Source organism: Myxocyprinus asiaticus, chromosome 36 (genome assembly GCF_019703515.2).
Source record: "Myxocyprinus asiaticus isolate MX2 ecotype Aquarium Trade chromosome 36, UBuf_Myxa_2, whole genome shotgun sequence".
NCBI classification, from domain to species: Eukaryota; Metazoa; Chordata; class Actinopteri; order Cypriniformes; family Catostomidae; genus Myxocyprinus; species Myxocyprinus asiaticus.
In genome coordinates this window covers 25,001,076-25,028,592 of record NC_059379.1, presented here as the reverse complement: position 1 = coordinate 25,028,592, position 27,517 = coordinate 25,001,076, and the positions used below count along the sequence as shown (strand labels likewise).

At 37.0% G+C, this 27,517-nt stretch overlaps 1 protein-coding gene and 1 pseudogene across 5 annotated transcripts; both read left to right on the top strand.

Annotated features, from left to right (window-relative positions):
- Positions 1-3,375, top strand: part of LOC127426839 (low-density lipoprotein receptor-related protein 2-like) — a 53,313-nt pseudogene extending 49,938 nt beyond the window's left edge.
- Positions 3,376-6,202: 2,827 nt separating this feature from the next.
- On the top strand, positions 6,203-25,999 carry LOC127427250 (MAGUK p55 subfamily member 3-like). 5 transcript variants are annotated; one of them, XM_051674729.1, is made up of 20 exons: positions 6,203-6,334; positions 10,753-10,870; positions 11,351-11,469; positions 11,992-12,069; positions 12,185-12,265; positions 13,037-13,174; positions 13,963-14,044; positions 15,214-15,299; positions 15,429-15,503; positions 16,381-16,577; positions 16,787-16,851; positions 17,300-17,320; positions 21,437-21,478; positions 21,910-21,975; positions 22,834-22,995; positions 23,103-23,183; positions 23,829-23,922; positions 24,121-24,229; positions 24,701-24,829; positions 25,253-25,999. In XM_051674729.1, the coding sequence occupies exons 2-20, from the start codon at positions 10,846-10,848 to the stop codon at positions 25,430-25,432; spliced, it is 1,830 nt and encodes a 609-aa protein (XP_051530689.1). In that variant the 5' UTR covers positions 6,203-6,334; positions 10,753-10,845; the 3' UTR covers positions 25,433-25,999. The 5 variants fall into 5 exon arrangements, with proteins under 5 accessions (XP_051530689.1, XP_051530690.1, XP_051530688.1 ...); XM_051674730.1 differs by having other exon boundaries at positions 6,247-6,526; positions 11,351-11,433; XM_051674728.1 differs by having other exon boundaries at positions 6,247-6,526.
- Positions 26,000-27,517: the final 1,518 nt, after the last annotated feature.

The following is a 27,517-nucleotide window of genomic DNA, read 5'->3' as shown; positions in this document are numbered from 1 at the left end:
AGGCCTCTCTTGCATCAATAAAGGTCACTGTTCATGACTCCGCTATCAGAAAGACACTGGCCAAAAATGCCATCCATGGAAGAGTGGCGAGGCGAAAACCACTGCTAACCCAGAAGAACATTAGGTCTCATCTGAATTTTACCAAAACACACTTTGATGATCCTCAAACCTTTTGGGAGAATGTTCTGTGGACTGATGAGTTGAAAGTGGAACTGTTTGAAAGACAGGGGTCCCATTAAATCTGCCGTAAATCAAACACAGAATTCCACAAAAAGAACATCATACCTACGGTCAAGCATTGTGGTGGTAGTGTGATGATGTGTGGATGCTTTGCTGCTTCAGGGCCAGGGCGACTTGGGAATAAGTCCACCTCTGAATGGCTCAAAAGAAGCTAAATTTAAGTTTTGGAGTGACCCTAGCCAAAGTCCTGACTTGAACCCAATTGAGATGCTGTGGCAGGACCTTAAACGGGCAGTTCATGCTAGAAAACCCTCCAGTGTGGCTGAACTAAAGCAGCTCTGCAAAGAAGAGTGGGCCAAAATTCCACCACAGCGTTGTGAAAGACTGATTTCCAGTTATCAGAAGCATTTGGTTGCAGTTGTTGCTGCTAAAGATGGCACAACCAGCTATTAAGTTTAAGGGGGCAGCTAGTTTTTCACATGGGTGATATAGGTGTTGGATAACTTTTTTGCTTTGGTAAAAAAAATCAATATATATATATATATATATATATATTTGAAAACTGTATTTTGTGTTTACTCAGGTTTCCTTTGTTTATGTCATATCTCATTTGAAGTTCTAAAACAATTTAGTATGAAAAATACACAGCACTGTATATAACATTACAAGGAAATTGTTAGAGAGTGATTTTAACATACTAGAATCATGTTAGCACACATATTGTTTACGCCTTGTGTCTTTACTTTTGAAACAGTGAGTATTTTAACATTTACGTATTGGCTCCATTCACTTCCATCGTAAGTGCCTCAAGTCAGCCAATGCATGGAGCACTGAAGCCATCTACTGTTCCTAGTTGTCATTTCATGTCATTGTTATTTTTATTCCAGCAGAATTCATCAGAGAGATCCGTTGGATGACATATTTTGATGTATTGACAATCTTTACATTTACTGAAATAAAGTTTTTTATTGAAGAGAAGATAACATAAAATGTGCATATTTTCTGTGAACATGGATGGAGTAACTGAGTAATTTAGAGGAAAATAAGGTAAAAAAAAAATACTATAAAATCCCATATGAAATGCATAACTGTAGTTTTTTTACTTAATTGAAGACAAAAATATAAAAAAATAACGGGGGTTCGACATTTGATGTTTCGTGTCAAATTTGACCCAAACAGATGGAACGGGGTTCTCTATTGATAAGTGTACAAGGGTTAAGAAGTTCCGAAGAAGTTTTATACTTAGGGTTAGGGGTTAAGACAAAACCCTTATCAGAATGTTTGAGGAATATCAATACATTGCTGCCGTGCAAGTCCTGTAAAAAACAAAACAAGGAAAAGGCAATTGTTTGGGAGAAGAAGACACAAAAGAGCTCGAGAGACATCAATAAGTAACAGCAAAAACCCACAGGCGACCTTCATTCCACACAGCATGGTAGCACAGAGATAGATCTGTGTCTCAACTGTGTAATACCAATCAGTTCTGAGCGTCATTAGACTGTGTCTGAATTTCTGTTTTCCTCTCTTACACAGGCTGATACATCACAACTGCAGACCGAGGTGGATACAGATGATATGTTCGCCAACCCATTGTATATGGTGAGATTTTTAAATTTTAAAGCCCTGTGAAGGCATGTTAAGGCCTTGGATGAAGAATTTCTCTTGCTGATAAAAACAGGGAACAAAGGAAGAGAAAGACCTTGGAAGTCTCATTGAAATGACAAAGTAATTTGGAGTGGAGGAGGTGTTGATTCAGTTGCAAGTATCTGTGCTAAAGCAAACTGGAAGCATGAAGGGAATTGTGTTTGCCTGAGTGGACATTAATAGACAAAAAGGAAATGTTAGATGTAAAGATATATATAATCTGTGTACTTAATTTGTTTTGATTACTGTAATTTACTGTGGTTATGTCATCTGAATATATTTTTAGATATCCATCAGAATGTTCTTGTTTGTTATTACAGATCTGTCTGGACTACTCATTTCTGTCTGGTCAATCATTGCATTCTAAAGTCAAATATTTTTGTATGATGACCTTTATTCTGTATATTTGACCGTTGTTCATTACAACCAATCTCCTACACTGTGTAATCTCCTATATTTCAACTTGGATCAATATTGAATGTCAATCGTTTTATTTTATTTGGTAAGCAGTCATGTAATAAACAGGATAATGTACTGTCAACCATTCACTGATGCAAAATAAACCCTTGTGATCAGGAGGAACATGATGCAAACTCTGAAATCGTATTTCATTTATACTGTATATCCATCCATCTACAGTATTTCATGGAATTCAAAAAAGACAGTCTACTGTATCATTTAGCAAATGACACATGAGCTGTCACTGAACATTTCATAAGTAGCTCAAAATACTACATTTGAATCAGATTAATGAAAGGTAAGTCTCTCAGATGCAGAAATTACAAGCATGACACAGATCTACAGTATATGTGTTTTGTTCTGTCGAGGCCTGAGACTGATCTCTGCGAATGCAGATGCATTCAGCTCTTTATCCTCAGTCAATTATCATTCCCTCCATGTACCTTGACATGCTGATTCCTCCACCTCAGCATAAAGAAAAAGGCACCTAATGGCACCTAGCGTGCTACCTCTTGTGACTAAATTTGAGGAAAGAAAACTGATAAAGATTCCTTACATTGTGTCCTGGCAGGATTCACCACTCACAGGCATCCAGGGAGAGTCTACAGTCTGAAGAAAATTCAAGATCATCTTACACGACTGGCTCTTAGTCACTGTGGCAGCTAAGACTTATGGTTAGTAAATTATGGCTGCCGTATACTATTCATCAATGTAATCTGCATATGGTCTGCATATATAGGGAGATACAACAAAGTTTTAGATGACACACTCAGCAACTGTTAACAGTTTTTTTAGTACACATTCCTTTCAATATATGTTTGTATATACAGTAAAGATTTGCAGTGTAGTATTGTTGATCGATTACACATTTTAATGTATTTTTATAGATAAAGATTTGCCTTGTGGTACTTTAGATGTGTTCTGTAGATTGGCGTTATGATTCTCTTCAAATTACTGATGCATTTGCTGTCTGATTTAATTTAAAGTCATGTTTTTTCCCCACAATATATGTGATCAAGTGTAATGCTGTTTTGTCTCATTTTGTTAAGATGTTAATAAAGTGTAATTATGCCTCGAAAAAGGTTTTCTGTCGAATTGTGGAACTTCAGAATGTTATACGTAGGTCTGATGCACATGAATACACATGCACATGCAGTTTATACAAATGTGCCATTATTGAACTTGATATCTAAATGCCTCAGGAAGCTATGACCCAATAAACAGGTTATATTGTATCGTCAAGTGATGCTAGATGGTTCATCATCACACACACACACACACACACACACACACACACACAAATAAATAAATAAACCTTAGTATTTTTGTCTTGTTTTTAGAAGAAAAATCTAAACATCCCCAAAACATATCCTTGAGAAGCAAAATGTAATTATAAAAAATAACTGTAGAAATCATTTAATATAATTGCAGAAAATAATTTTCTTGTTCAGTTTTTTGTCTCGTTTTCCAGTACAAATATCTACTCATCCATAAAACATTTTCTTACCCCATAGGCAATTTTTTCTTTTTCCGTTTTAAGCATAAACTTCACTAAATTTGGTTAGATTTATCAGAAAACAAGATATAACATCTGGTTTTCATATATAACAAAATGTATATTTTTTAAGTATTTTTAGATTTTTTTACTGATAAACGAGACAAATACTAAGAATTTTTTTTTCTTCAGTGTTCATGACATACTGTAAAAATGAAAAGATACCCAAGGTGCCATTTGGGTTTTCTCAGATTGCCACACATGCAAAACCCTTTAGCCACATTTTTGCCATCAGGCTGAACAGTTATCGTCTCGAAACTGTGCCGTTACGTACTAATACGGGTTCTTTGACAAGGTTACAGTTTCTTATTCCACTGTGATGCTGCAAAAATCAGGATTAGAATGGACTGACCGGGCACAGGGGTGGACTTAGCACTAAGCAAAGGTAGGCATCCACCTAGGGCCCCCAGAAGCCAAGGGCCCCCTAAAAATACAAATAATATGCTTTGTTATTATCATTAATGCTAAATAACGTGTGCTGAAATTTTAAATATCACTGTTACAACACCGATATTGCTGTTACATGAGATTGCTGTTATTTTCAGCACCATCAATGCAAGTAACCCCTTTCCCCCTCAGATCAGGCTGAAGTGGAATATTCCAAGGTTTTTATGCATCTACACAAGTTTGTAAACAGGTGAAAGTTAGCCAAATCACTAGGACAGTTTTGTGTGATTTCACCGTATACTCCATTGCAAGTTACTAGTTAAGCACCATTGTTGCTAGTTCAGTTTGGTTTGAATTTGTGGAGAGAAATTTTTTTTATGGAATCAAGACTTCCTAAGGTAACACTGTTTTTCCAAACAGATCAGACTGCTGGACAGACTGCACCACCACCTGCCGCTCCTTCGACGAGTACAGCACTCACAATAGTCACCAATACACAGTGTTGATGATGATTATGATCTGCGCGTTGACACTCGTAAATAAAAAAAATTAAAAAATTATTATCTAACTGTTGACGTGTTTTCGCCCTATTTAGCAGCGTAAATGTTTTCAAATTTAAAAGTTGATCAAAGCCTTCTGGAAACATGCAAAGTCAACTTTTAGTCTAATAATTTGGATATAGTTAATTCAAGGTCAAGTTGATGGAGGAAAAGTGCATTAAGAAAGAGGGAGAGTGAGAAAGAAAAAAGGTATTGTAGTAGAATATACTGTATTTTAGTTCATAGCCAGACTGTGTTTTTATAATGTGTTGTCAGACATTATTAACAACTCTGGAATATCTGGAAATAAAGCGAATCAACAGAGAGTCTTCCTCGGATGCCATGTGTGTTGTTTACACAAGCATTGCAGGAAAATTATGTTGCTGTGGAGAAAGCTGTTTATTAACCGAGTCACACGTATACAGGTGTAATGTACGCTGTCTATACAGTGCATGTAAATGGGAACGCTGTTTTCTTGCAATAACCCGCTTTCTCACAATAAGCCACTTTCTGGCGTCCATGTCACCATAGTCAGTGATATCTTTCAGGGCGTAGGAATATTTTCTCCATAACATTCCATAAAAAAATGAAATAATAATAATAAAAAGGCTAACAGCACCTTTAATAGAAACTCAACCTAAATGTGTCATTGAAGAGGGCCCCATTCCTGTACTTTGCCTAGGGCCCCCAAATCACTAAATCCGCCTGACCGGGCAAGTAACCTATAGTGAGTCACCACAGGTGGTCCTCCAGTACAATTGAGTATGGTTTACTAACCGTGCTGAGAAATCCGGGCCGGGAATGGTTTTTAATCGTACCATGCCAAACCGTGCTCAGGTGGAAATGCTTCTGGAACAAATACTCAGAACTGTTTGGGTCGATGGTGGAAAAACACATTTTAAAGAACCTCTAGACACACTCCAAACAGGGCAGTTCTCTGAGGAGCTTACAAAAATGGAACCAGGAAGTTCCAGAGTATCCCTGTTATAAAGGAAGGGCTTTGAGGAATTTGAAATATGAACAGCATTTCAGTTCCTTGAGTAACAATAGGATATTTAAGAGAAACCTTAGAGGTTCTCCAGAGGGTTCCACCAGTGTGGCAATAAACCCCATATGGTTTATTTATTTTTATTGTATTTTTCCAGAGTGATTGAACATAATAAAGTAGCTATTTGTATTTCAGCCTGCATATATTAAAAGTTATGAAAACCAGAACACCTTCAAACATGATTAATGTGTGTTTGACCGAGGCTTTTGATGGGCTCGCAATACGCAAGTATGCTACATTGTCCAGTTTCAGGCACTGCTTATCAGCTCTTGCCATATCACAGCGAGCCTCATTAGAGGAGAGAGAGAGAGGAAGAGGAGCAGATGGGGGATGGTGATAAAGCAAGAGATTGAAGAAGGGAGGGCTGAAGATTGTGTGTGTAAGAGAGAGAGAGAGGGGAAGGAACCGAAAAACCAACACACTAATAGACACTCGAGCCAGTGTAGCAGGAATTGCCACAGAGATGCACAGGGTCTTTCCATGAAAGCAGAAATAACCTCACACACACAGAGACAGTGAAAGGTAAGAGATACGGGGGCATCCTCCCTTTTTCACGGCTGGGTGTATAATCCGTTCTGCAGACAGAGTGAACAGCAGGGTGGAAGGATTCAGCACTTAAAAGGATCTCAGCATCCAGCGATGTGTTTTTTGCTGGCCACATTCACTGACGCTCAGTTCCGGAGAGACTCTGGGATGCACATACACTGGAATGAGGTAGAGGGATGCTGGGTCTCCCTGACTATTTATCAGATTCTCTTTAGGTTTTTAAAGTGATGGTCATATATATATCTTCAGAAATTTATTGGTGAGGGTGTGTGAATAGAAAAATAGTGATATAGATGTTGTATTTTAGAGTTCAAAATATGACTGCCTTTTTTGTTGCTCTCTAGCTTTTGCTTTCTTAGATTTCCTTGAGCAGCCTTCAGCATATTACCTTGCACCTGTGATGTGTGTTATGTCATGCCTGTGCATGTCTGTGTATATATGTTTGGGTCAGATTTTGCCTACATTATGGGGACATTTAGGATAGGAAAACCTAAATTCACCTACATTGTGTGTCCCAATTGTCCCTACGAGGATAAGGTTTAATAAACATACTAAATAATGTTAATGAAAATGTAGAAAAGCAGAGGTAAGGGTTAAGGGTAGGGGTTAGGGTTAGGGTTCAGGGTTAAGGGTAAGGGTTAGGGTTAGGGTTCAGGGTTAAGGGTAGGGGTAAGGGCTTTGTAAGGGTTAAGGGTAGGGGTAAGGTTAGGGCACAGAAAATATCATTAGCTTAGTATAAACAATAGAAGTCAACAGAAAGTCCCCACCATGACAGAAAAAGAAATGTCTTTGTGTGTGTATTTTTATGAATGTCAGTGTACATGAGTAGAGGCATGCATGCGTCTATGCATTAGGCTTCTTTGACAACCTGTAAACTAACAAGTCTGTTCTAATACAGACTTTTTTCATGTGCATATATTGTTGCTGATTGTTGTGATGTGTTTTGTTGTGATGTCCAGACTGTTTTCTTATAATCTGCTGAATTTGGCTCTATCCCATAGCGCTCAGTGACTCCTGCTGATGTAATTTACAATAATCTGCTCCAAAGAGATTTAATTTGATGTATTTGCTATCCATGCTTGTATCCATACATGTATTCTGTACATGCACACACACAAAATAGCTATCAGCACTATGGTGGCCTTTAGCAGTGCATGATAGTGGAGGGGACAGATGGTGGCAGAAGGGTGGTGGAATGACCTTGTCCCCCAGTAGGGCATGTTTTTAGCCTCACATCAATCACTCTGTTAGGGTGAGAACTGGGCAAAAGACCTGCTGTTCTGCTGGAGAAAAAGAGGATGATGTTAGGTCAGACAGAGCTGGCCCAGTGTCTTCTGACTGCATGAAAACAAAAATGCTACGTGTCAAGGGTAGGTAGGTCGGACGGTCGGTAGGTAGGTAGGTAGGTAGGTAGGTAGGTGGGTTTGGTAGGTAGGTAGGGTACATAGGAAGGTAGATAGAGAGAAGCCTGATCTGAGCATATGTCTAGTGAGAATCCTGTCAAAGCAGCAGCAGCATAAGAGTAAGTTGAAGAGAGATGCAAACCAGTGTAATCTTTCCATCAAACACATCATAATCAGAGAGAAAGGGGGGAAAATAGAAAGAAAAAGAGAGGGAAAAAGAGAGATAGTTCTGGTGTTTTCAGAAAATCAGCTTGGATTAGAGGGCTTTCAGAAAATGTAAAGTCTGTAGTAAGGCTGCATCTGGTACAAGCCGTACCAAATTTTCATATCATGGCACCCCTCAATATTTCACCTCTCATATTAAAGGGATAGTTCACCCAAAAATGAAAATTCATCATTTACTTACCCTCATGCCATCCCAGATGTGTATGACTTTCTTTCTTCTGCAGAACACAAATTATGATTTTTAGAAGAATATTTCAGCTCTGTACATACAATGCAGTTGAATGGGTGCTAAAATATTGACGCTTCAAAAAGCACATAAAGGCATCATAAAAGTAATCCATATGACTCCAGTGTTTTAATCCATATCTTCAGAAGTGATATGATAGGTGTGGGTGAGAAAATTATCAATATTTAAGTCCTTTTTCGCTTGAAATTCTTCTCGCTGCCCAGTAGGGGGCGATATGCATGAAGAATGTGAATCACCAAAAACACCAGAAGAAGAATGTGAAAGTGATCTGTTTCTCACCCACACCCAAATCATATCACTTCTGAAGATATCTTCTATAAGTGTCTTATGGATTACTTTTATGATGACTTACGTGATTTTTGGAGCTTCAAAATTTTGGCACCCATTCACTCGCATTGAGAAAAGAGCAGAGAAATTCTTCTAAAAAATGTCATTTGAGTTCAGCAGATGAAAGAAAGTCATACACATCTGAGATGGCATAAGTGTGAGTAAATGATGAGAGAATTTACATTTTTGTGTGAACTTTTCCTTTAAGGGTTTGAGCTACATATACCACAATCAGAATGCCTGAGTTTTGCAGATCATACTGAATCTTTAATAAGCACAGGGATTTCATTTTTGAAACTGTAGGTCTATTTTGGCCTACAATAATATGAGTGATGATTTGGCCTACATCTGTATTTATAGCTTTTTATTGTTGAAACCACCTGAATTTTTACTAGATGCTGAAATCTAGAGAAAACCACAAAATATCAGTCAACACATTTTCTGACTGCGAAATGGTTACAACAATATTCCACAATTTCTTCTATTTTCTTATTTTGGGTTAGCACTTAAAGATGCTCTCAGTAAGGTTTTTAAACATGTGTTTAAAATCATGATGACACATTAGATTCCAGTTACTGTATATAAGTAACCTTAAAAAAGCTGTTTTGTTCTACATGGAGAGGGTCCCCTCATGGGGGCTGCCATGTTAGGATCACATGACCAGTGGAATACTGCAGCTTAATCTAATTTGCCAATCAACCTGCAGGCTGCAGAATATATATGTCGCTGATTACCTCACTCTAGCAACAGTCTTTCCAGTATCGCTCCACCTCTCCATCTCCATCCTCAATCTTCTAAGAGTTCCTGCCCTATAGCTTCCTCCATATATTAAGTAGTCCCATGAGGATTTAACATGGCAGCCCCCATGAGGGGACCCTCTCCACGTAGAACAAAACAGCTTTTTTTAGGTTACTGATGTATAAGTCTTCATCTCAATTGAGTGGTAATGATTTTAAATATATGTTGTCAGTGCAAGTCCACATAAAAGGATACACCTAAAAAAAAAAAAAACTACTGAGTGCACCTTTAAAGGGATAGTTCCCCCCAAAATGAAAATTATGTCATTATTTACTCACCCTTTTGTTGTTCCAAACCCATATGACTTTCTTTCTTCTGTGGTACACAAAATAAAATGTTAGGCAGTATGTAAGTCTCATCACCACTGACTTTGATTTCCATACAATGAAAGTGAATGGTGACTCAGGCTGTCATTCATCTTAACATTTCATTTTGTGTTCCACAGAAGTAAGTCATATGGCTTTGGAAAAACACAGGGATGAGTGAATGGTGATATAATTTTTATTTTTGTGTGATCTATCCCTTTAATCTTAAATTCCTGTAATGGAATTTTGTACTTTAAATTGCTTTGGATAAAAGTGTCTGCTAAATAAACTTGGTTTCAGTTATGTTTACCAATGTATACTCAATCCTATACACTTATTGCTTTCTCTGAATGGTAATTGGTGATAGGAATCCAGACTTCGAGCACTGCATTACTAGGAATGTTTAGGGCCATTTGGCAGGAATTGTAGAAAGGCAAAATTATTTTAAAAACTGCACACAGTGGTTGCAGTCGAATTGAAAAAGTATACTTTTTAGACGTGGTTAACAGGGACTTTAAACAAGTGCAGAGCCTCTTACAAATAATTGAGTCCTGTGATTTTGTTCCTGTCAATCTGGATGGAAAGTAGTGACTAAGTTTTGATTGTTGTTGCCATGGGGATTTTTTCCCACTGGACTCTTTTTGAAGTGATCATATTTCCACTTACTTCACTCAATCGCTGGGATCTGTGCAGACCACCAGAATCTATATCCCCTCTGAAGTGAGATGTTTTTCCACAATTGGCTTGTCAAGGCAACATTTTATCCTACCACTAAAGTGAGATGACTAAATACAATTAAATGTAATGCCATGTCTGATGACTATTGTCTTTATTCTGTAACATCTGACAGTGAACCTTACTATGCAGTAATGACACAAAAATCTCAAAATGAATTGATCAGTATGAGCATGAAATATTATATTACCTTGTAATTGTATACCACTATATTTGCCTCATTGATTTGATGTGCCACATTACTACTGAAAAGCTATATAGCACACTTACAATTTGACAGAATGTAACAGCCAAATTGTTAGGGTTTCCCCAAAGCTGGCTTGAACCAAAACATTTTTCTTTTCTGTTTTTAAGGTTTTATGCATAACAGGCTTTTCAGATGAGCTCACGTTGTGAGTGACCCGAGAGACCCTTTTTCCTGCATATTTGTCTGTCTCACGAGTAGCCATGCCTGTTCTCTCACCTACCAAAGGTAAATACTTTACACAGCAGGTGTGAAGCTCATTTAATCCTGTAGTTATCTACCTTTTTTGTGAGCTAAAACCCTTTACATTAATTATTTACCTCAAGTACCCCCTGTGATTTAAAGTATTGCTACTGTAATTTAAACCCATGATGAATATTACAACATATTCATGTTTTTATTTGGAAATAATTAAAACAACTTATTGAATCATTCTGATAAGATCATGTAAGTGTTCTATTTTTCGTAGTTTTGCCATACATTTATATATACATTTTACATTTTTATTCTATTTAATTATGCAATGGCATTTCTATCACAATCTCACAAACTCCCTGAAGTTCCACCACAAACCCCTAACCTTGAACTGATTACAATTTTAAACTTGATTTAAAATTACACTACAACTTTGTTGATGTGCTTCCCACTACATAACCCATGTTTTAAAACATAAACATATATATAACTTTTTGTTTTTTCCTGCTGCAGGTTTACATGAGATGCTAGCCCTCCTCACCTCACAGCTGCATCCAGAAGCTAATCATAAGGAGGACCTGGTCTTCCTCAGAGAGGTGTTCAGTGAGAGAGGCCTCAGCAATCTTATGAAAGTGTGTCATGCTGGAGATAATGCCTATGTTTGGAATAGCATACTAACATAATACTCCTACTACGCTATTGCTGCAGTGTACAGAATGTATTTTTCTTCTGTATGCGTGGAATACCCTGATGACCTACTACATTTGCCAAAATGTGCAGAGCACATGGCAAGGAATAGTGTATCCCTATGCAATGTGCTTAACTTGACATTTTATAACCAGTGAGATGAATGAGCCAGAATTAATAAATATCTTTTCAGACTCAGTATTTGATTGAAAAATGTAGTTTTCATCCAAGATGATAACTGGGTGTCATACACATGACATGTAGCATATTACTGTCTGAAACCTGTTTTGTGGAATAATGCCTGCTTTTTCACTCACTACTTTAAAATAGTAGGCAGTATAGTCTATCCTGTGAGGTATTCAGGAAGTAGTATGCTAGTACAATTTTCCATTCTGAACATAGCCAAAATCTAATCTCCTAATAGTGTTGTTTTGTGAACAATTATGTAATACGGGCCATTTCTGCAGATCCATGAGCGACTGAGGCAATTCCAGCTGCAGAGCCCGACCCCAGTGCTCCACAGCGCCTCCTGCCTGGTAGAGGACGTAAGTGTGTGTCTCTTATTCAAACGTTAGGTTTTTGATTATAAAATGCTTTTTATAGACATCAAAATGCCATAGAATGTTATGACTTCACTGATCTTGTGGTTTGGATTGACAGGTTGCTGAGGAGCTGCAGAATGGACCACTGGAAGAGGATGAGAGAGAGCTATTGATGCTTCTGACTGCTCCACATGTGAAGGTTCAAAACTAACATAGACACATACAGTCTTTTTGTCTTTGTAGGGAATTCCCAAAGCCAAACTCTAAAATTAACTGCTAAATCAAACTCTTGGTGTCATTCATATCTAGGGACTTTCTTACCTATAACCATGTACCTTCTTCTAACCTTAACCCTTCTCCTTTCACATTCAACTTAAAAGGATAGTTCACCCAAAAATTAAAATTCTGTCATTGTTTACGTCATTCCAAACCAGTGTGGCCTTCTTTCTTATTGAAGTGACTCCAAGCGGCTCGTGCATCATATTCCAAGGTTTTAGTAGGAAACAACCCAATATTTAAGTCATTGTTCAGTGATTTTTCAGCATGAGAGAAACTCATTCACAGTGGCAGGGATGATCACGCAAGAACTTGCATTGTTTTTATCATTTTGATTTTTACACGAAAGTGGGGGGTTTTCCAGCTACACAGTCATGTCAAGATGCTATAATCAGTCAATAAAAGAAGCTTTGAGTGATTAGACTTAATTAGTTTTTGTTTGAGTGTGCTGCTTTGGAATCAGATGACATTTTCAAAACCTTCTAATTAGACTCACTCATTTCCTCACAGTGCCCCAGGCATTAGTTTCCTGTTTCTCTCTTCTTTTATATCTATTCTCTTTCAGCCCAGTTATGCTTATATTCTTTCTCTATCTCTCACACACGGACACATCCATTATGTCCTCCACAGCACCATTGGAACAGCTTGCAAACTTTTATTGTGCTTTTTCTCACCTCTCTGCATGATCCATCAGGCAGTGCTGACAGTACATGACACGGTGGCGCAGAAGAACTTTGACCCCATGCTCCCCCCTCTGCCGGATGATCTGGATGATGAATTGGAGGAGGAATCTGTGAAGATTGTGCGTTTGGTGAAGAACAAAGAGCCTCTGGTGAGTTTCAGCAAAAGTCAACAGTAGTTTAAGCATCAGACTGTTACAGTACATTACTGGAAATGTGTGTGACCAGTTCATAACAGTTAAAAGATTTTGCTAATTTTACCAGTTTTGCTAATTTCACACCCTATCTCTAAACCCTCCCCTTGAAAGACATGTTAGCCAATCAGATGTCAGCAAACCTGAATGCTAAATGAGTCTAGTGATGGCTAGTTTTCTGATTGGTTAAAAAGTGTGGGACTGTCCCCAGCACTCTCTCATCCTTAATTGCTCTTAAACTTTAAGATTTATTGTCTTAAATCCCCTTAAAGTCAAGGAAAACATGCTGGTGGCCATCTGTGGTGATTATCATGAAATCCTGCCCAATCCACTCAAAGCTGCATTGTCGTGACCCTAAGATCAAGTTCTTTCTAGAGAAGAACTGTCCAAAAAGTATTCTGAAGCTGTAAATGCAGTTGTTTAGAGAGCCTAGGCCCATCACAGAAATATGTGTGATTTCTCAAAGCACCTCTTTCAGTAATATATATCAGATTGTTTGGGACATTTTATGTCATATATACATATTGGTTTTGGTCTAGCTTTATATATATATATATAAGAGAAAAAGAAGCCAATATTAGATCAGACATTAAATTAGATTTAAGACAACATTGGCTATTCCTATTGCACTGACTTAAATCTTTATAATCATCATAATCATTATCATGAAACGTCATATTAGATATCGATTGTGACAATATATGAAAATATATGGCCCGCTGTAGCCTGTGGCTCTGTTTCTTTAGGGTGCGACCATCCGCAGGGATGAGGTAACTGGGGCAGTGGTGGTTGCTAGGATCATGAGGGGCGGGGCTGCAGACCGCAGTGGTGAGTGACAGTCTAGTCCCTCCCCCTATCAACGAGTACTTTTTCACTGTGGCTACACGACACCAAAATCTCTCTCAGCAGATTTGGCGTAACATAATCTGTGATGACGCGGTCAGAGAGCATATAAGCCAAAAAATGTTGAATCTCTAAAACTGTGAAAAATGACTCAATTCTATATAGAGAAGGAATTGAATGTCACTTATTCAAGTGTTACACAACACAATTTACTGTGAATCTCTCATCCTTTGAGATCTTAAAAAAGGGGAAAAATTATTTTGAAAATTATGTCAACAACAAGAGAAGTAATCACAGAAGAATCATGATTTTGTTGATATTAATAGCATTCGGGGCAGTGGATTTTTCTGATGACAAGCAAAATATTGACTAAAATCCTTGAGATTATGCATTGCTTTGAGATTACAGATTACAATGGAAATATGCAGAGCTGGATTTTATGGTTGCCATGGAAATTCTGCTGGAATATGATTTGCATCTGTATGTATTCTAGGTTGTTCTAATGTGCACAACATACAGTATGACCAAACGTATGTGGACACCAGAACACCACACTCATATATGTCCTTGTTAACATTTCATTTCAAATAATAGATTTTTCATTAAAAGGGAGTTGGTCCTCCCTTTAACAGGGTCCACTTATCAGGGAAGGCTTTCCACAAAATGTTGAAGCATAGGGGATTTGCTCCCATTCAGACATAAGAGCATCAATGTGGTCAGACATTGATGTTGGGTGATGGGCACTGAATTGCATTCAGTGGTCAGTGGGGTTCAGGTCTGGACTTTGTGAGGCCAGTCAAGTTCATCCACACCAGACTTTGTACACCATTTCACTGATAACATCTTATGCGTCACATTGATTGTCACTGAGCTCTAAATGTTTGTCTAGTAGACTGCATGACTGTATGCTTGATGTTATGTATTGGGTGTAGCTAAAATAGCCAAAACTCTTAATTAAAATGGGTTGTCCACATACTTTTGGCAATATAATGTATAATGAAATTTGTATGCAATATTTAAAACAAATAAAACAGATTATTAATATGTCCAGTGTACTCATCAACACATTTTGAGAAATCCTTATAGATTTATAGATATGATATTTTGATACATTTTGAATGCACTGTGACTACTGTTGCTTAAATGTTCTTCAGGTCTGGTGCATGTTGGAGATGAGCTAAGAGAGGTCAATGGAAATCTCATCATACACAAACGTCCTGAGGAGATCAGTCAGATTCTGGTGAGTGCACTATTAGCTTCCTCCTATTTTACAAACTGCTGAATCATTCCCAGAAGATTTCAAATCTCAAAACAGAGAAGCACTTGTGTAATTTAGTGTCCTTGATGTTTATCGTCTTGTTGGCTGCAGTCTCAGTCTCAGGGCTCGATCACTCTGAAGATAATTCCTGCCATTAAGGAGGAGGACAGATTCAAGGAGAGTAAGGTGAATGAAATCACTGCTGAGTGACTGAACTTCCCTGCTAAAAAGATAATCTTAACCAGCATGCAGTTCCCATGCTGGTTGTGCTGGTTTGGTTTTGGTCTAACTAGTGGACCAGCATAGCCATGCTTTTCAACAGCAAAATCCAACTTGTGCAGCTGGTTGACAGGCATGGTCTTTCTGATAAAGCTGGTAAAGCTAGTTTAAAAGCCTGGTGGCGACACCAGCCCTCCAGCATCCAGCACCAGCACCCAGAACACAACATATGCTGCTGGTCTTTTCAGCAGGGTTGACATTGAACAGAACACAGAGCATCAACATAACATATACTGTGCATGTACAATACAGCTCTTCTGGTTGTAGTCCTAAACCTTAAAGAGAATTGCCATTTTCAAGTAGATTTAAGAATAGTGGTTTTAAGAGACTTTCTGGTTTGTTCTACAACTTTTGTGTGATTTAAAAACAAGTTGATCACAAATTGCCATATGAGGACTACAATGGCTGTCTGCTTAATTACATGTAAATCGTCAAGCACATAAACCATAGATAACTCACATTTGCTTGACAAATGACATGTAACTAAGCAGACAACCATTGTAGTCTTTAAATAGTACTATGCAACTTATATTTTTAAAGCTCTTCAAAATTCATTTTGATGACTGTGTGAATTTTATGTTTAGAACAAAATGGGAATGTCTCTTAAAATAATGTTTATTACAGACCTTATTTTACCAATAATTCAAAAACTGCTATTCTAAAATCCTATTAGTAATTCCCAAGGTGACTCATAGTACGTCTTCCAAATTGGCCTACAAACTGACGTCATGACTGAACAGCTCTATTCATACTTCTGTAAATAGTTATCTTATTTCTGTTTAAGGTCTATTTAAGAGCCTTGTTTGACTACACACCGTTTGAGGACAAGGCCACACCCTGTCAGGAGGCGGGACTCCCTTTTACACGTGGAGACATCCTGCAGGTGGTCAGCAAGGATGACCCGACATGGTGGCAGGCCAAACGAGTCGGAGACAGCAACCTGCGTGCCGGCCTCATTCCCTCAAGACAGTTCCAGGAGAGGTACACAACAAAGACCATGTCAAGAGTTACCCTCCACTTACTATAACCAGTCCCTTAAAACACCAAGTCTGTAATATGATTCTAATCTAGGATAAAGTCTTGGAAAGATAAGACTTTTGTGGTTTCAAATGGAACAAACAATAATTGTGATATGTATACTTTTCATGCTTATTCTTAACATGTCTTGTCTTTTCCTCCCAAATCTGCAGACGACTGATGTATAGGATTAAAATGGGAACATACCAGAGCCCTAAATCTCCTAGAGCAGCACCATGTAAGTTTTTAGAAGCTACTTATTAGCTAACAGAAGTAGGGCATGTACTCCATAACTAATGATGTGAGTTATTGTGTCTGACATTATCACATGCAATTTGAAAATGATGCATTATTCACCAGGCAGTAATTTTGAACTGCGCTGAATGATTAGCCCTCAGAGAAAACAGGGAAATATGGAAGTGAACCAGTTAAAGCCAAATGCTGATGAATGTTGGTAAATGGATTAAGTTTAATACTCTTCTGTACAATCAGATTTTTTGAACCTATTATTAAAGAATAATAAAAACAGTTCCTGTTACATGACCCAATCCTGTGTTATTCAGTATGAAATGCTATGTAAATTTAAATACTACAATTTTGCTATGTAATATTATAATATATTACTATATAATATATTTATTAATGTTTCAGCTATTGTATTTGTTTCCTCATTCTGCTTACCCCAGGTGACCAGAATAGTGAAAAAGGTAAGCGATTTTGACAAAAATTATATTAAATCAAGATTCTTCTCTTTCATTAGAACTGTAAATCTGTAAAATGTGTTCTTCAGATACCCCCAAGTTACAATTATAACCATGGCTGGCCCATGAAAAAAACAGACTGGCAGCAAAATAAATAAATAAAAACATTTTTTAATTGGGTGATTTGTCAATGAGGGGAACTTTGCTGTCCCTCTTGGATTTAAAAGAAAAAATACTTTAAAAATCATTATAGCTTTAAAGAATAGATTATAAGAACTTCATTTTTTATCTTCCTTCTTTAATTGTTTTTCCTAATTTTTAAGTACATTGAAATGTTTCATTTGCAAGATTTTTTTAAGGCCTGTCAATTGATTAAATGTTTTTTATTATTATTATTGAATTACATGATATTCCAATTAATTAACTGAATTCAAATATTTGCTGAGAAAGCCCTTTAAATAACAACAATTCAATATATAATTCAGATAATACAAATGCATAGCATTATTGTGGCAGACGAGTAAAGCATTGATAAGACAATACAAAAAGGGGCTTTATAAGGCAATATATTGTTTATTTCCATATTATTGAACATAAGACTTTCATTGGAGTACAGTCAGAGGTGGGTAGAGTAGCCCAAAACTGTACTCAAGTAAAAGTACAATTACTTAAAAAAAATTACTCAAGTAGAAGTACTAACATAAATAATTACTTGAGTAAGAGTAAGAAAGTATCCAATTAAAAGAGTACTCAAGTAGTGAGTAACTCGTTACTTTCACAAATGACATAATAGACGTTAACTCCCCTATATTCCATTACATAATACACATTTAAGATGTATTACAGAATTAGTATTATTATTAATGGAAATTCTGTCATCATTCACCATTATGTTGTTCCAAACCCGTATGACTTTCTTTCTTCCAAGCAACACAATAAGTAGATATTAGACAGAATGTTTGACACTATTTACTTTCAATGAATTTAGTGAATTTAATATATATATATATATATATATATATATATATATATATATATATATATATATATATATATATATATATATATATTTTTTTTTTAGTGAAAATATATATATATATTTGTTTTTTTTTTTTTTTTGTTTTTTTTTTTTAAAGTGAATGGTGAGCGAGACTGTCAGTCCCTAATATTCTGTCTAACATATTTTGTGTTCCACACAATGCAAAGCATCACACAGGTTTGGAACAACATGAGGGTAGGGAAATTATGACAGAATATTAAATTATGGCTGAGCTATCACTTTAAAGGGATAGTTTACCCAAAAATGAAAATTCTCTCATCATTTACTCACCCTCATGCCTCCCAGATGTGTATGACTTCCTTTCTTCTGCAGAACACAAATTAATATTTTAGCTATGTTGGCCAAAATTTTGATGCTCCAGAAAGCACATAAAGGCAGCATAAAAGTAATCCATAAAACTCCAGTAGTTAAATCCATGTCTTCAGAAGTGATATGATAGGTGTGGCTGAAAAAATGATCAATATTTGTTATTTTTTGCTAGAAAGCAGGGGGCGATATGCAGAGAATGTGAATCACCAAAAACACAAGAATGTGAAGGTGATCTGTTTCTCTGTTTCTCATCCACACCTATCACATCGCTTCTGAAGATATTGATTTAACCACTGGATTCTTATCAATTATTTTATGCTGATTTATGTGATTTTGTTTAGCTTTAAAATGTTGCCACCCATTCACTTGCATTGTGAGGACCTACAGAGCTGAGAAATTCTTCTAAAAATCTTCATTTGAGTTCAGCAGATGAAAGAAAGTCATACACATCTGGGATGGCATGAGGGTGAGTAAATAATGAGAATTGTAATTTTTGGGTGAACTATCCCTTTAAGGGCTCTTGTCAGATCTGGATGAATTTGTCAATAAGAGAGGTTTGGAAACATTTCTAGTAATTATTACAGTGAAAACGTGAAAATGTCCCACAAGGACATTATATATAATGCTGAAATATAAACCAAAGCAAGATCATGTTTTATTAATGCCTTATTTCACTATTTCATAGCTTTTAAAGTCCTGTGCGGATTCTTATTTCAGTGTAGTTACAGTTTTCAGTGTCATAAGTGTTTAGATCATTAGTTCTGTACAGCAGTACCTCCGCTCTCTAAATGCAGAGTACGCAGCCTGTGTAGGGCACCAACCCTGGTCGCAGAACACTCGCTGTGTCTGAAACCACCCCCTATCCACTATATATTGCACTATTTCGAGTGTCCGCTTTTGTTCACTCATTCTTACCCACAATGCACTCTAATTTCGAGTGTACATTTGATGTACACTCGACGATGTTTAATTGCCCACAATCCACCACGGGGAAGACGTACGAGCTGGGAGTTTACTGCTTCCTTCACTCCTGCAATGTTTTCTTTCATGCTGAATGTATTAAATTACTTTTTGACAAATCATTACTTGATTAAAATAACATAACATATAGAGAGGCAAAACATACAGATACATTTTAAAATGTACTCTTTATTTGATCAAATGTGTTTACTCTTTATATTAACACACAGTATATATAAAAAATGTATTGTATTAATATATTATTTAATAAGAATAACAAGTAAGGCCCAAGTATTTTAAAAGTTCATATTGGATGTTTCTATGACAGCCTCAGAGATCCGATTCTTTTGTGTATATGTCAGCGTCCAACTTCACTCACTGCTGAGATATAGTGAACTTACTGCCATTCACTATATAGGAAATAGTGAACGATTTCAGACACAGCCACTCTCTTTGCGATACCTCGCGCCCGCCCCGCGCACCTCGCTGAGCACGCGCACAAATGCTGTCTGTTCGCGCTCCAGTTGTCAATCACGCGAACAGCAGAGCTAAGGCATTTATTTACACTTAAATTGGATGTTTACATGGATTTATAGTTAATCCGCCTTAAGTAGCTGCGATAGTTTCCAGTACCCCCTTGAGGACGTGGGGTAAATGCGTAAATACTGTTCATTACATGCGGGACAAAGCGCACTGATATATTGCTGCATTGCTTTAAAAATGTACACTTAAATACTGATGTCATAAGAGCCCAGTTACAGAATCACCTTGAAAATTACCAACACATTCACACAGAAAAGCCCGCGTTAGGATTAGAGCCAAAATTTACCTCAGCGTGCTGCCTTAAATTGGAGCTGTGATTTTAATCTTGAAATATCAGCTTGTCTTGGTGTTAAATGAAGGCATTGCATGATGAATCTATTCTCTTTTTTTCCACTGTGTGGAGCGAAGAAAGTGTTTCACTTTGTTTGAAGAGTTTGATGCTGCAGCACTGATGATTTGAGTGAGAGTCTGTGACAGCAGAGCAGGCCTCTGTGTGAACTTCCGCTCTCGTAAAAGTCCCAGTCAACAATCTCTCAATAAATTACGCATTAATTAAAATTAAACCCAGGAACGACAGGAATGCCGCCCATTGTAAATAAGTAAAAGTTACAAAATTTCATTAGAAATTTACTTGAGTGAGAGTAAGAAGTACCCATTTTTAAACCTGCTATAAAAGTAAAAAAAAATTTCCAAAAAGTTACTCAAGTAAATGTAACAGCATAAATGTAGCGTGTTACTACCCACCTCTGAGTACAGTCCACAGCAATCCACTTTGTAACTGAATTTGTCAATTTGTCTGAAATAAGAGCTTTACTAAGGATGTGAAATAAGAAGTGATCTTTAAATGTTTATTCCTGTATATGTGATGAATATTTTATTGAAACATAATTTATAGAAGTTTAAATTTTCAAGATTTCAAGAAGTCAAATGTGTACTAAATTGAATAATCACCCAATTACAAAACTCCTGTGAATATATAAACACCCAATGGAGAAATGCTGAAGCAGACAACCTTTTTTTCTGATAACCCTATGTGCGCTCAGCGCTTGCTGCTTCATTTTGCTGTTGTCGGTCCTTTGTCATCTCCAACAATTCTGACCTCTGAGTTTCCAACCCTTCTTTGACCTTCTGAAAAATCAACAAAATGTCCTTGTAAAATATACATGTATTCCCCCATCCCACTGATTATCCTCTCCTACACTCTCCTGCCATCTCTGCTGTTTACCCTGACACACCCACCCATCCTCCAGAGGACTGTGACAGTGAAGGCAGTGGCAGTGGACAGCACATAGGTGAGAGCATGCACCCTGAATGCACTCCACATGGCTTTGGCTCTGGATGGTGCTTTGTTGTGTGGTGTGAAATGCTTTAAATGTCACCCGGGTTCTTTCTGTGAATTATTTGGTGCACAGCACCACAGCTCATGCGCTTGGCACATCCTAAGATCCCAGCCATTGGTCACATCATGACAGCCCTCTGCTCTGCTGCTGGCTTTGGACAACTCCCTCTTTGTGCAAGTTTGAGGCCTTTTTCTGTTTGCAAAGAGGGACATTTAATGTTTGTAGAGCTTATACTGCTTAAGCTTGAACCACTTATGCACACTGCTATAGTCAGTGGACTGTTGCTTTAGGCAAATGGCTCACACAGCCCCGGCATGGCTGTTAGCTTGTGCTGGTCTCCATAGAATTATGCTGGATGTGTGATGGTCTAACATTAGTTGTAGTTTCTCCAAAGTGTAAGGTGGTGGCACCATCCTGTGGCCAGGCCTTTTTCTGGGAGTTTTACTCAGGTACCACATTTCATTTACACTTGTAAGGTGACTAGATACATTGCTGCTTTAAAGGTGATGTGTGTATCTTTTTCAGAGACAGAGACAGCTTTATTAGTATGCTGTTCTTAGTTTGATTTCCCCAAAAAGTGTAAAAACTGTGGCTGTGTGGCACATTACTCTGTTTGAAGCGACATTGAATCAACCAATGATGTGAGTTTGGGGTGACCAATGGCAGACGAGCAGAGTGTTTGGGAAAATTGTTTGGTGCCGCTAGTGGTGCAGAAATTACACACTTCACCTTTACCTTATTCACTGCATATTAAAGAAATAGTTCACTCAAAAATGAACATTCTGTCATTATTAACTCAACCTCATGTTGTTTCCAACCAGTATGACTTTATTTCTTGCACAGAACTCAAAAGGAGATGTTAGGCAGAATGTTAGCCTCAGTCACCATTTACTTTCATTGCATCTTTTTTTTTCATACAATGAAAGTGAGAAGTGATTCTACCTAACATTACTATTCTACCTTACATCTCCTTTTGAGTTTCATGCAAGAGTGTCATATGGGTTTGGAACAACATGGGGGTGGGTAAATGATGAAATAATTTTCAATTTTGGGTAAACTATCCTTTTAAACTGTACAAAGCTGATGTAGCATTCACAGCGTAATGCTATTTGCCCCTGAAACATAGCTGTTACATACAAATCTCCAGGTGATGATTATTTGTGAGACAGGATATTTCAGCACCTCTTTCCACCCTTGTCTTTTTGTCTGATATTTGTGTTCCTGTAACTCTGTCATGTCTATTTATCTTTTATTTTTCCATCCTCTGTTCTCATGTTGATCTATTGACAAATCTTTCTGGCTTCCAGCTGGTCTTAGGAGGAGCTTCAGGCTTAGCCGCAAAGATCGCCAGGGTTCGCCCACAGAATCTCGCCCTGCGGAGTCCACCGAGATTGAGTTCCTCATATATGAAGAGGTGATTCTACATCAGATGAGACCCCAAGATAAACCAAGACTTGTTGTGCTGATAGGTAAGATCCAAAAGATTTTGATGCTATCCAAGTTATAAAAACTTTTGTTTGCCCTTAGAATGAGTTCACCTGTTGCCACTAATTTTCTTCCTCTGTTTTCTTTCTAGGCTCTCTTGGTGCTCGGATCAATGAGCTGAAGCAGAAGGTGATTGCTGAGAATCCTCATCGGTATTGCGTCGCTGTTCCACGTGAGTTTGCTTTTTCCACTGTTCCAACATTAGAGAATATCCTGGCTGGTACATCTTGGAGCTGAATCAAAGTAACCTACTCTTTTCTCAGACCTATAAATGGAAAGAAATTTTAATTTCAATAACTACATATTGTATTTCATGTATTAGGAATCTTCATATGACGTTAATTCACAAAACATAAACACATAAGTATCATCAAAGTAGTCTATGCAGCTTAAGCATCATGTTACAAGTCTAATGAAGGCATAGTTTTAGGGAGAATTTACCTTATATTTAAGTATTTTTTAACATGTTCATGAACCCAAAGAGAAAAGCTTGTTCACGGTGTTACGCAAAAACTTGAGCTATTTAATGCTAAAACTAAGGTTCTCACATGAACATGCGTGTCACTGTGAACAAGCTTCTATTATAGTGCTCATAAACAGTCAACGGACATCAAGATTTTTGCTGAAAATGCACAAATTGCATGGACTGCATTTATGGGTACTTTGGGGTCCTTTTTAAGCTTTAAAATGAGGCACTATCCACTGCCATTGTATTACAAAGATGGGCTGTGATAGTCAAATTGGTTTGGTAAAACATGAGGGTGAGTACATTAGAACATAATTTTGATTGTTGGGATGAACTATCTCTTTCTAACAGACACAACAAGACCCAAGAAGAGCCATGAGAAGGAGGGTGTAGAATACCACTTTATCTCCAAGCAGGCCTTTGAGACTGACATCCAATCTAATAAGTATGTTACATAAGACTAGATTTGTTTTTGTTTTTTATATTTAGGCCTACAGTAAATCTGATTCACATTTGGTCAATATTGATACACATCTGAGAGTTATTTGTTATTATTGTTACATGTATTATATGATTTCATTTTTTATTGCTATGTTTAAAAGATGTACATTTAACAGCTACTTACATGGTTTATCTAATGTAGGTTTATTGAATATGGTGAATACAAGAGTAACCAATATGGGACGAGTCTGGAGTCCATTCGGAGCGTACTGGAGAGAAATAAAGTGTGTCTGGTAGATGTTCAGCCTGAGGTAAAACATAATTTTTTCCATTTTGAATTGAAAAGTTTTTTTTTTCTTTAGACTTTTCTCTGCATTTCAGACACATGTAAAGTTTATAACAAAATTTAGATTTACCATTAATCTGAACATTGTGGGGACATGTCCCCCTCAATGTCTGTGGTGGATACGGCCCTGAAATCAAGTACGGCTTTACCTTTTCATTTAGCAGTGGCATTTATCAAGCAGACTATACATAAATTACATAGACAGTCCCCCTGGAGTAACCTAAGATTAAGTGTCTTGCTCAAAGACACAGTGGTGATCTCTTGCACAACTGTGGGCAAGACAAGATTTTCTCCTACCCAACGAATTTGGATTTAAATCTGTAATATTTGTTACCAGCCAAGAATTAGACTACCACCACCCAAAGGTTTTGGTTTTTGTTGTGCACATAACTGGTAACTCATAACAGTTCTCTCTTTACTCCATTCTAATTTTCAGGCCCTTAAAATCCTTAGAACGGCAGAGTTTAAGCCCTATGTCATCTTTGTAAAGCCACGCATCCCTGAGAGTCGTCGGCTGCGTAGCACTAGCACATCACCAGTAAGGGGTGATAATGGACACATGACGGTGAGATTTATTTATTTCACTGGAGTCAGAAATTAACCAGGGCTCAGGGCAATGCCACAGAATGAGACAAAAATACCCTAACTCTAGACATTTAAAATGTGGAGGAAGAATTTGTTCCAGTAATTTCTTTCTTTTTTAAAAAAAATGCTATCCAGGTAAAAAAAATAATAATAATAAAATAATAATAATAATAATAAAATAAAAATATACAGAAAAAAAAAGAAATATATATATATATATATATATATATATATATATATATATATATATATATATATATATATATAGTATATAAGTTTATTTATATAAGACTCTGGCTAATACTAACTTCTCTAGGAAATCTCATTTTATTCCAAAAATTGTACATAGTCAAAGCAAATCTAATTTTCTCATTTCAATTGGCCTCCCTCCCATTGTGAAAAGGATGAAGACCTGCAGGACATGAGACAGTCTGCCGAGCAGATGGACCAACAATACGGCCACCAAGTGGACAGGGTCCTTATAAAAGAGGACTCTGCCAGTGCCTGTGCGGAGCTGAGGAATATTCTGGAACGACTCGAGAGGGAGCCACAGTGGGTGCCAGTCAGCTGGGTCCGATCTTGATCCTTCCTGTATTCAAACACTTGCATTGGTGTAATGAAAACAGACCATCTCTGCCTCTGAGTCTGCTGTCTGTCTGTTTTCCTTTCATCCCTTTGACTGACATAATACAAAGAAATTGTTATTCTGCTGTAGTATTGAAGACCTTTATTTCTAAAATTTTGCATTGAAGTAGCATTGACAAAAATGTATCACTAAAATGCCCCTGATCTGACTGATGTCCTTCTTTCTGTTGAGTGAGCTGCACATAACAATATCATGATGGAGAGAAATGGAGGATAGTACCACTTGGATTGAGGACATCAATGACTTGGGTTTACTCACTGTGTCAAAGCTATGTTTATGTCAGGCAAATGTCTAGTCATGTGAAGGTCTCTTGGTTTGTTATCTTCATCTTATGCTGGCTGTGTATATTTAGTCCAATGTAAATGGGAATGTTGAAAGATAGCATATTGTATATTTGCAAATAATTTCAGTGTTTATATCCGTGCAAAAGCAAAAGGCAATATTTCGTATTTGGTCAATCTGTCTATATTTTGGATGTAATTGTCAATGTTTTTTTTTTTTTTTGTACAATATATCAAACTGATGACTGATGCGTTTCTGTATGATGTCTGTGTAATTCATTAAGCAAATGCTACATTGAAGTCAAAGAGCATTAAGGCTTGTTCACATCTTTAGGGCCATATTGCAATGTCCAAAATGTTATGTGTTCCGTTTAGAATTTATGGAGTATTTTTTAATGTAAATTGTTATAATAAAAATACATTAGGCTAGTGCCATATTATTTTTTGTTCTTTCTTTTTTCTTTCTGTGTATTGAGTTTTACTAAAGAGAACAAATTGCAACAGCAGAGAAAATAATAATATTAACTTAATGTTAATTAAATATTAATGCTAGAATTTTGTGACTGCAATCGGATGATTAACCTATTCAAGCTAACAAACATTGAGCTTAGCATCTTGTTCCTTATTTGTTATTAGAGCACTCTGCTGATGTATGCACCTAACTGGTACCATCTGGTACAACCACCAGATGGAGGTAGTAAGTTTTATAGGACCCGTTATGGTTTACACCTTGCAAAAAACGCATATAAACAAAATGTCAACCTGTAATCAAATCAAAACATAGGGAGACAAAAAGATTGTCCACTTACTGTTTGACATCATCTTTAGTAAAATACCAAAGTAAAATATCACTGACCATGAAAAATAGGGATTGTTTTAAATGGACAGAAATAAGAGAAACCGTATATGGTAAGGTTTAATCCAAAATACATTTCTGATTTCATCTGAGTCTGGAGTGCAATAGTAAGCCGATTTCATAGTTTACTCTAAAAAGCTGTCTTATTCTTGCAATCGCTGTGCAAATATTGCCACACTATACAACACTCTCCACATTTCAGCAATCCAACTTTAGGTCTCAGCTGCCAAGGAAGTGGCATGTACAAACCTCAAATCATGTACCATATGAGTGCTACTTGCTCTCAATAGGTGTAACACTACTAGAAGCCAGTAAAGCTCTAGGCTTGGTACAGTCTGGTTAGTACAAAATCTTGCATTAAATGTGGTTTTTGAAAATGGAAATGTGCCAAAGTTTAGTTAACTCAAATGTGCATCTTAAAGGCCAAAACATATCCTATGCAAGTATGTGAACGTAATATTGTGTATATAGTTGAGTCATTTACAGTCAATATATTTAATGCATCTAAATTAAATAATCCACCTTTATGACACAAACTTTTAAGGGCAACTCTATCGCTCCCTTGAGTACTGAGGTTTGTTGCAGAGTCACCGACACAGCAAAGGCCAAAGTATACTTGGTTTCTCTGCGTGCCAGTACATCTCACATATAGTGCACATGGTGAAAATTTCATTAGCACAGTAGTTCACATGCAATGTCAGCCTAGTTTTTCTAGACACACGGACTGTCCGCGGCTTTACGCATCAATGCTGCACAAAGCAGTTGTAATGCGTTGAACGCAGCCATAAGTGCTCGCGGTCAAAAGAGTATACATTTTGTAAGGCAGAGACATGTTGTCATTATGGGGTATTGTTTGTAGAATTTTGAGGAAATTAATTAATTTAA

What these genes read in the sequence shown, in the direction of transcription:
- LOC127427250 (XM_051674729.1), top strand. Translation starts at nt 10,846, where the DNA reads ATGCCTGTTCTCTCACCTACCAAAG. An exon ending in TCAAGACAGTTCCAGGAGAG is followed by an intron (nt 16,578 to 16,786) that starts GTACACAACAAA and finishes CCAAATCTGCAG; the next exon opens with ACGACTGATGTATAGGATTA. An exon ending in GTGATAATGGACACATGACG is followed by an intron (nt 24,830 to 25,252) that starts GTGAGATTTATT and finishes CATTGTGAAAAG; the next exon opens with GATGAAGACCTGCAGGACAT.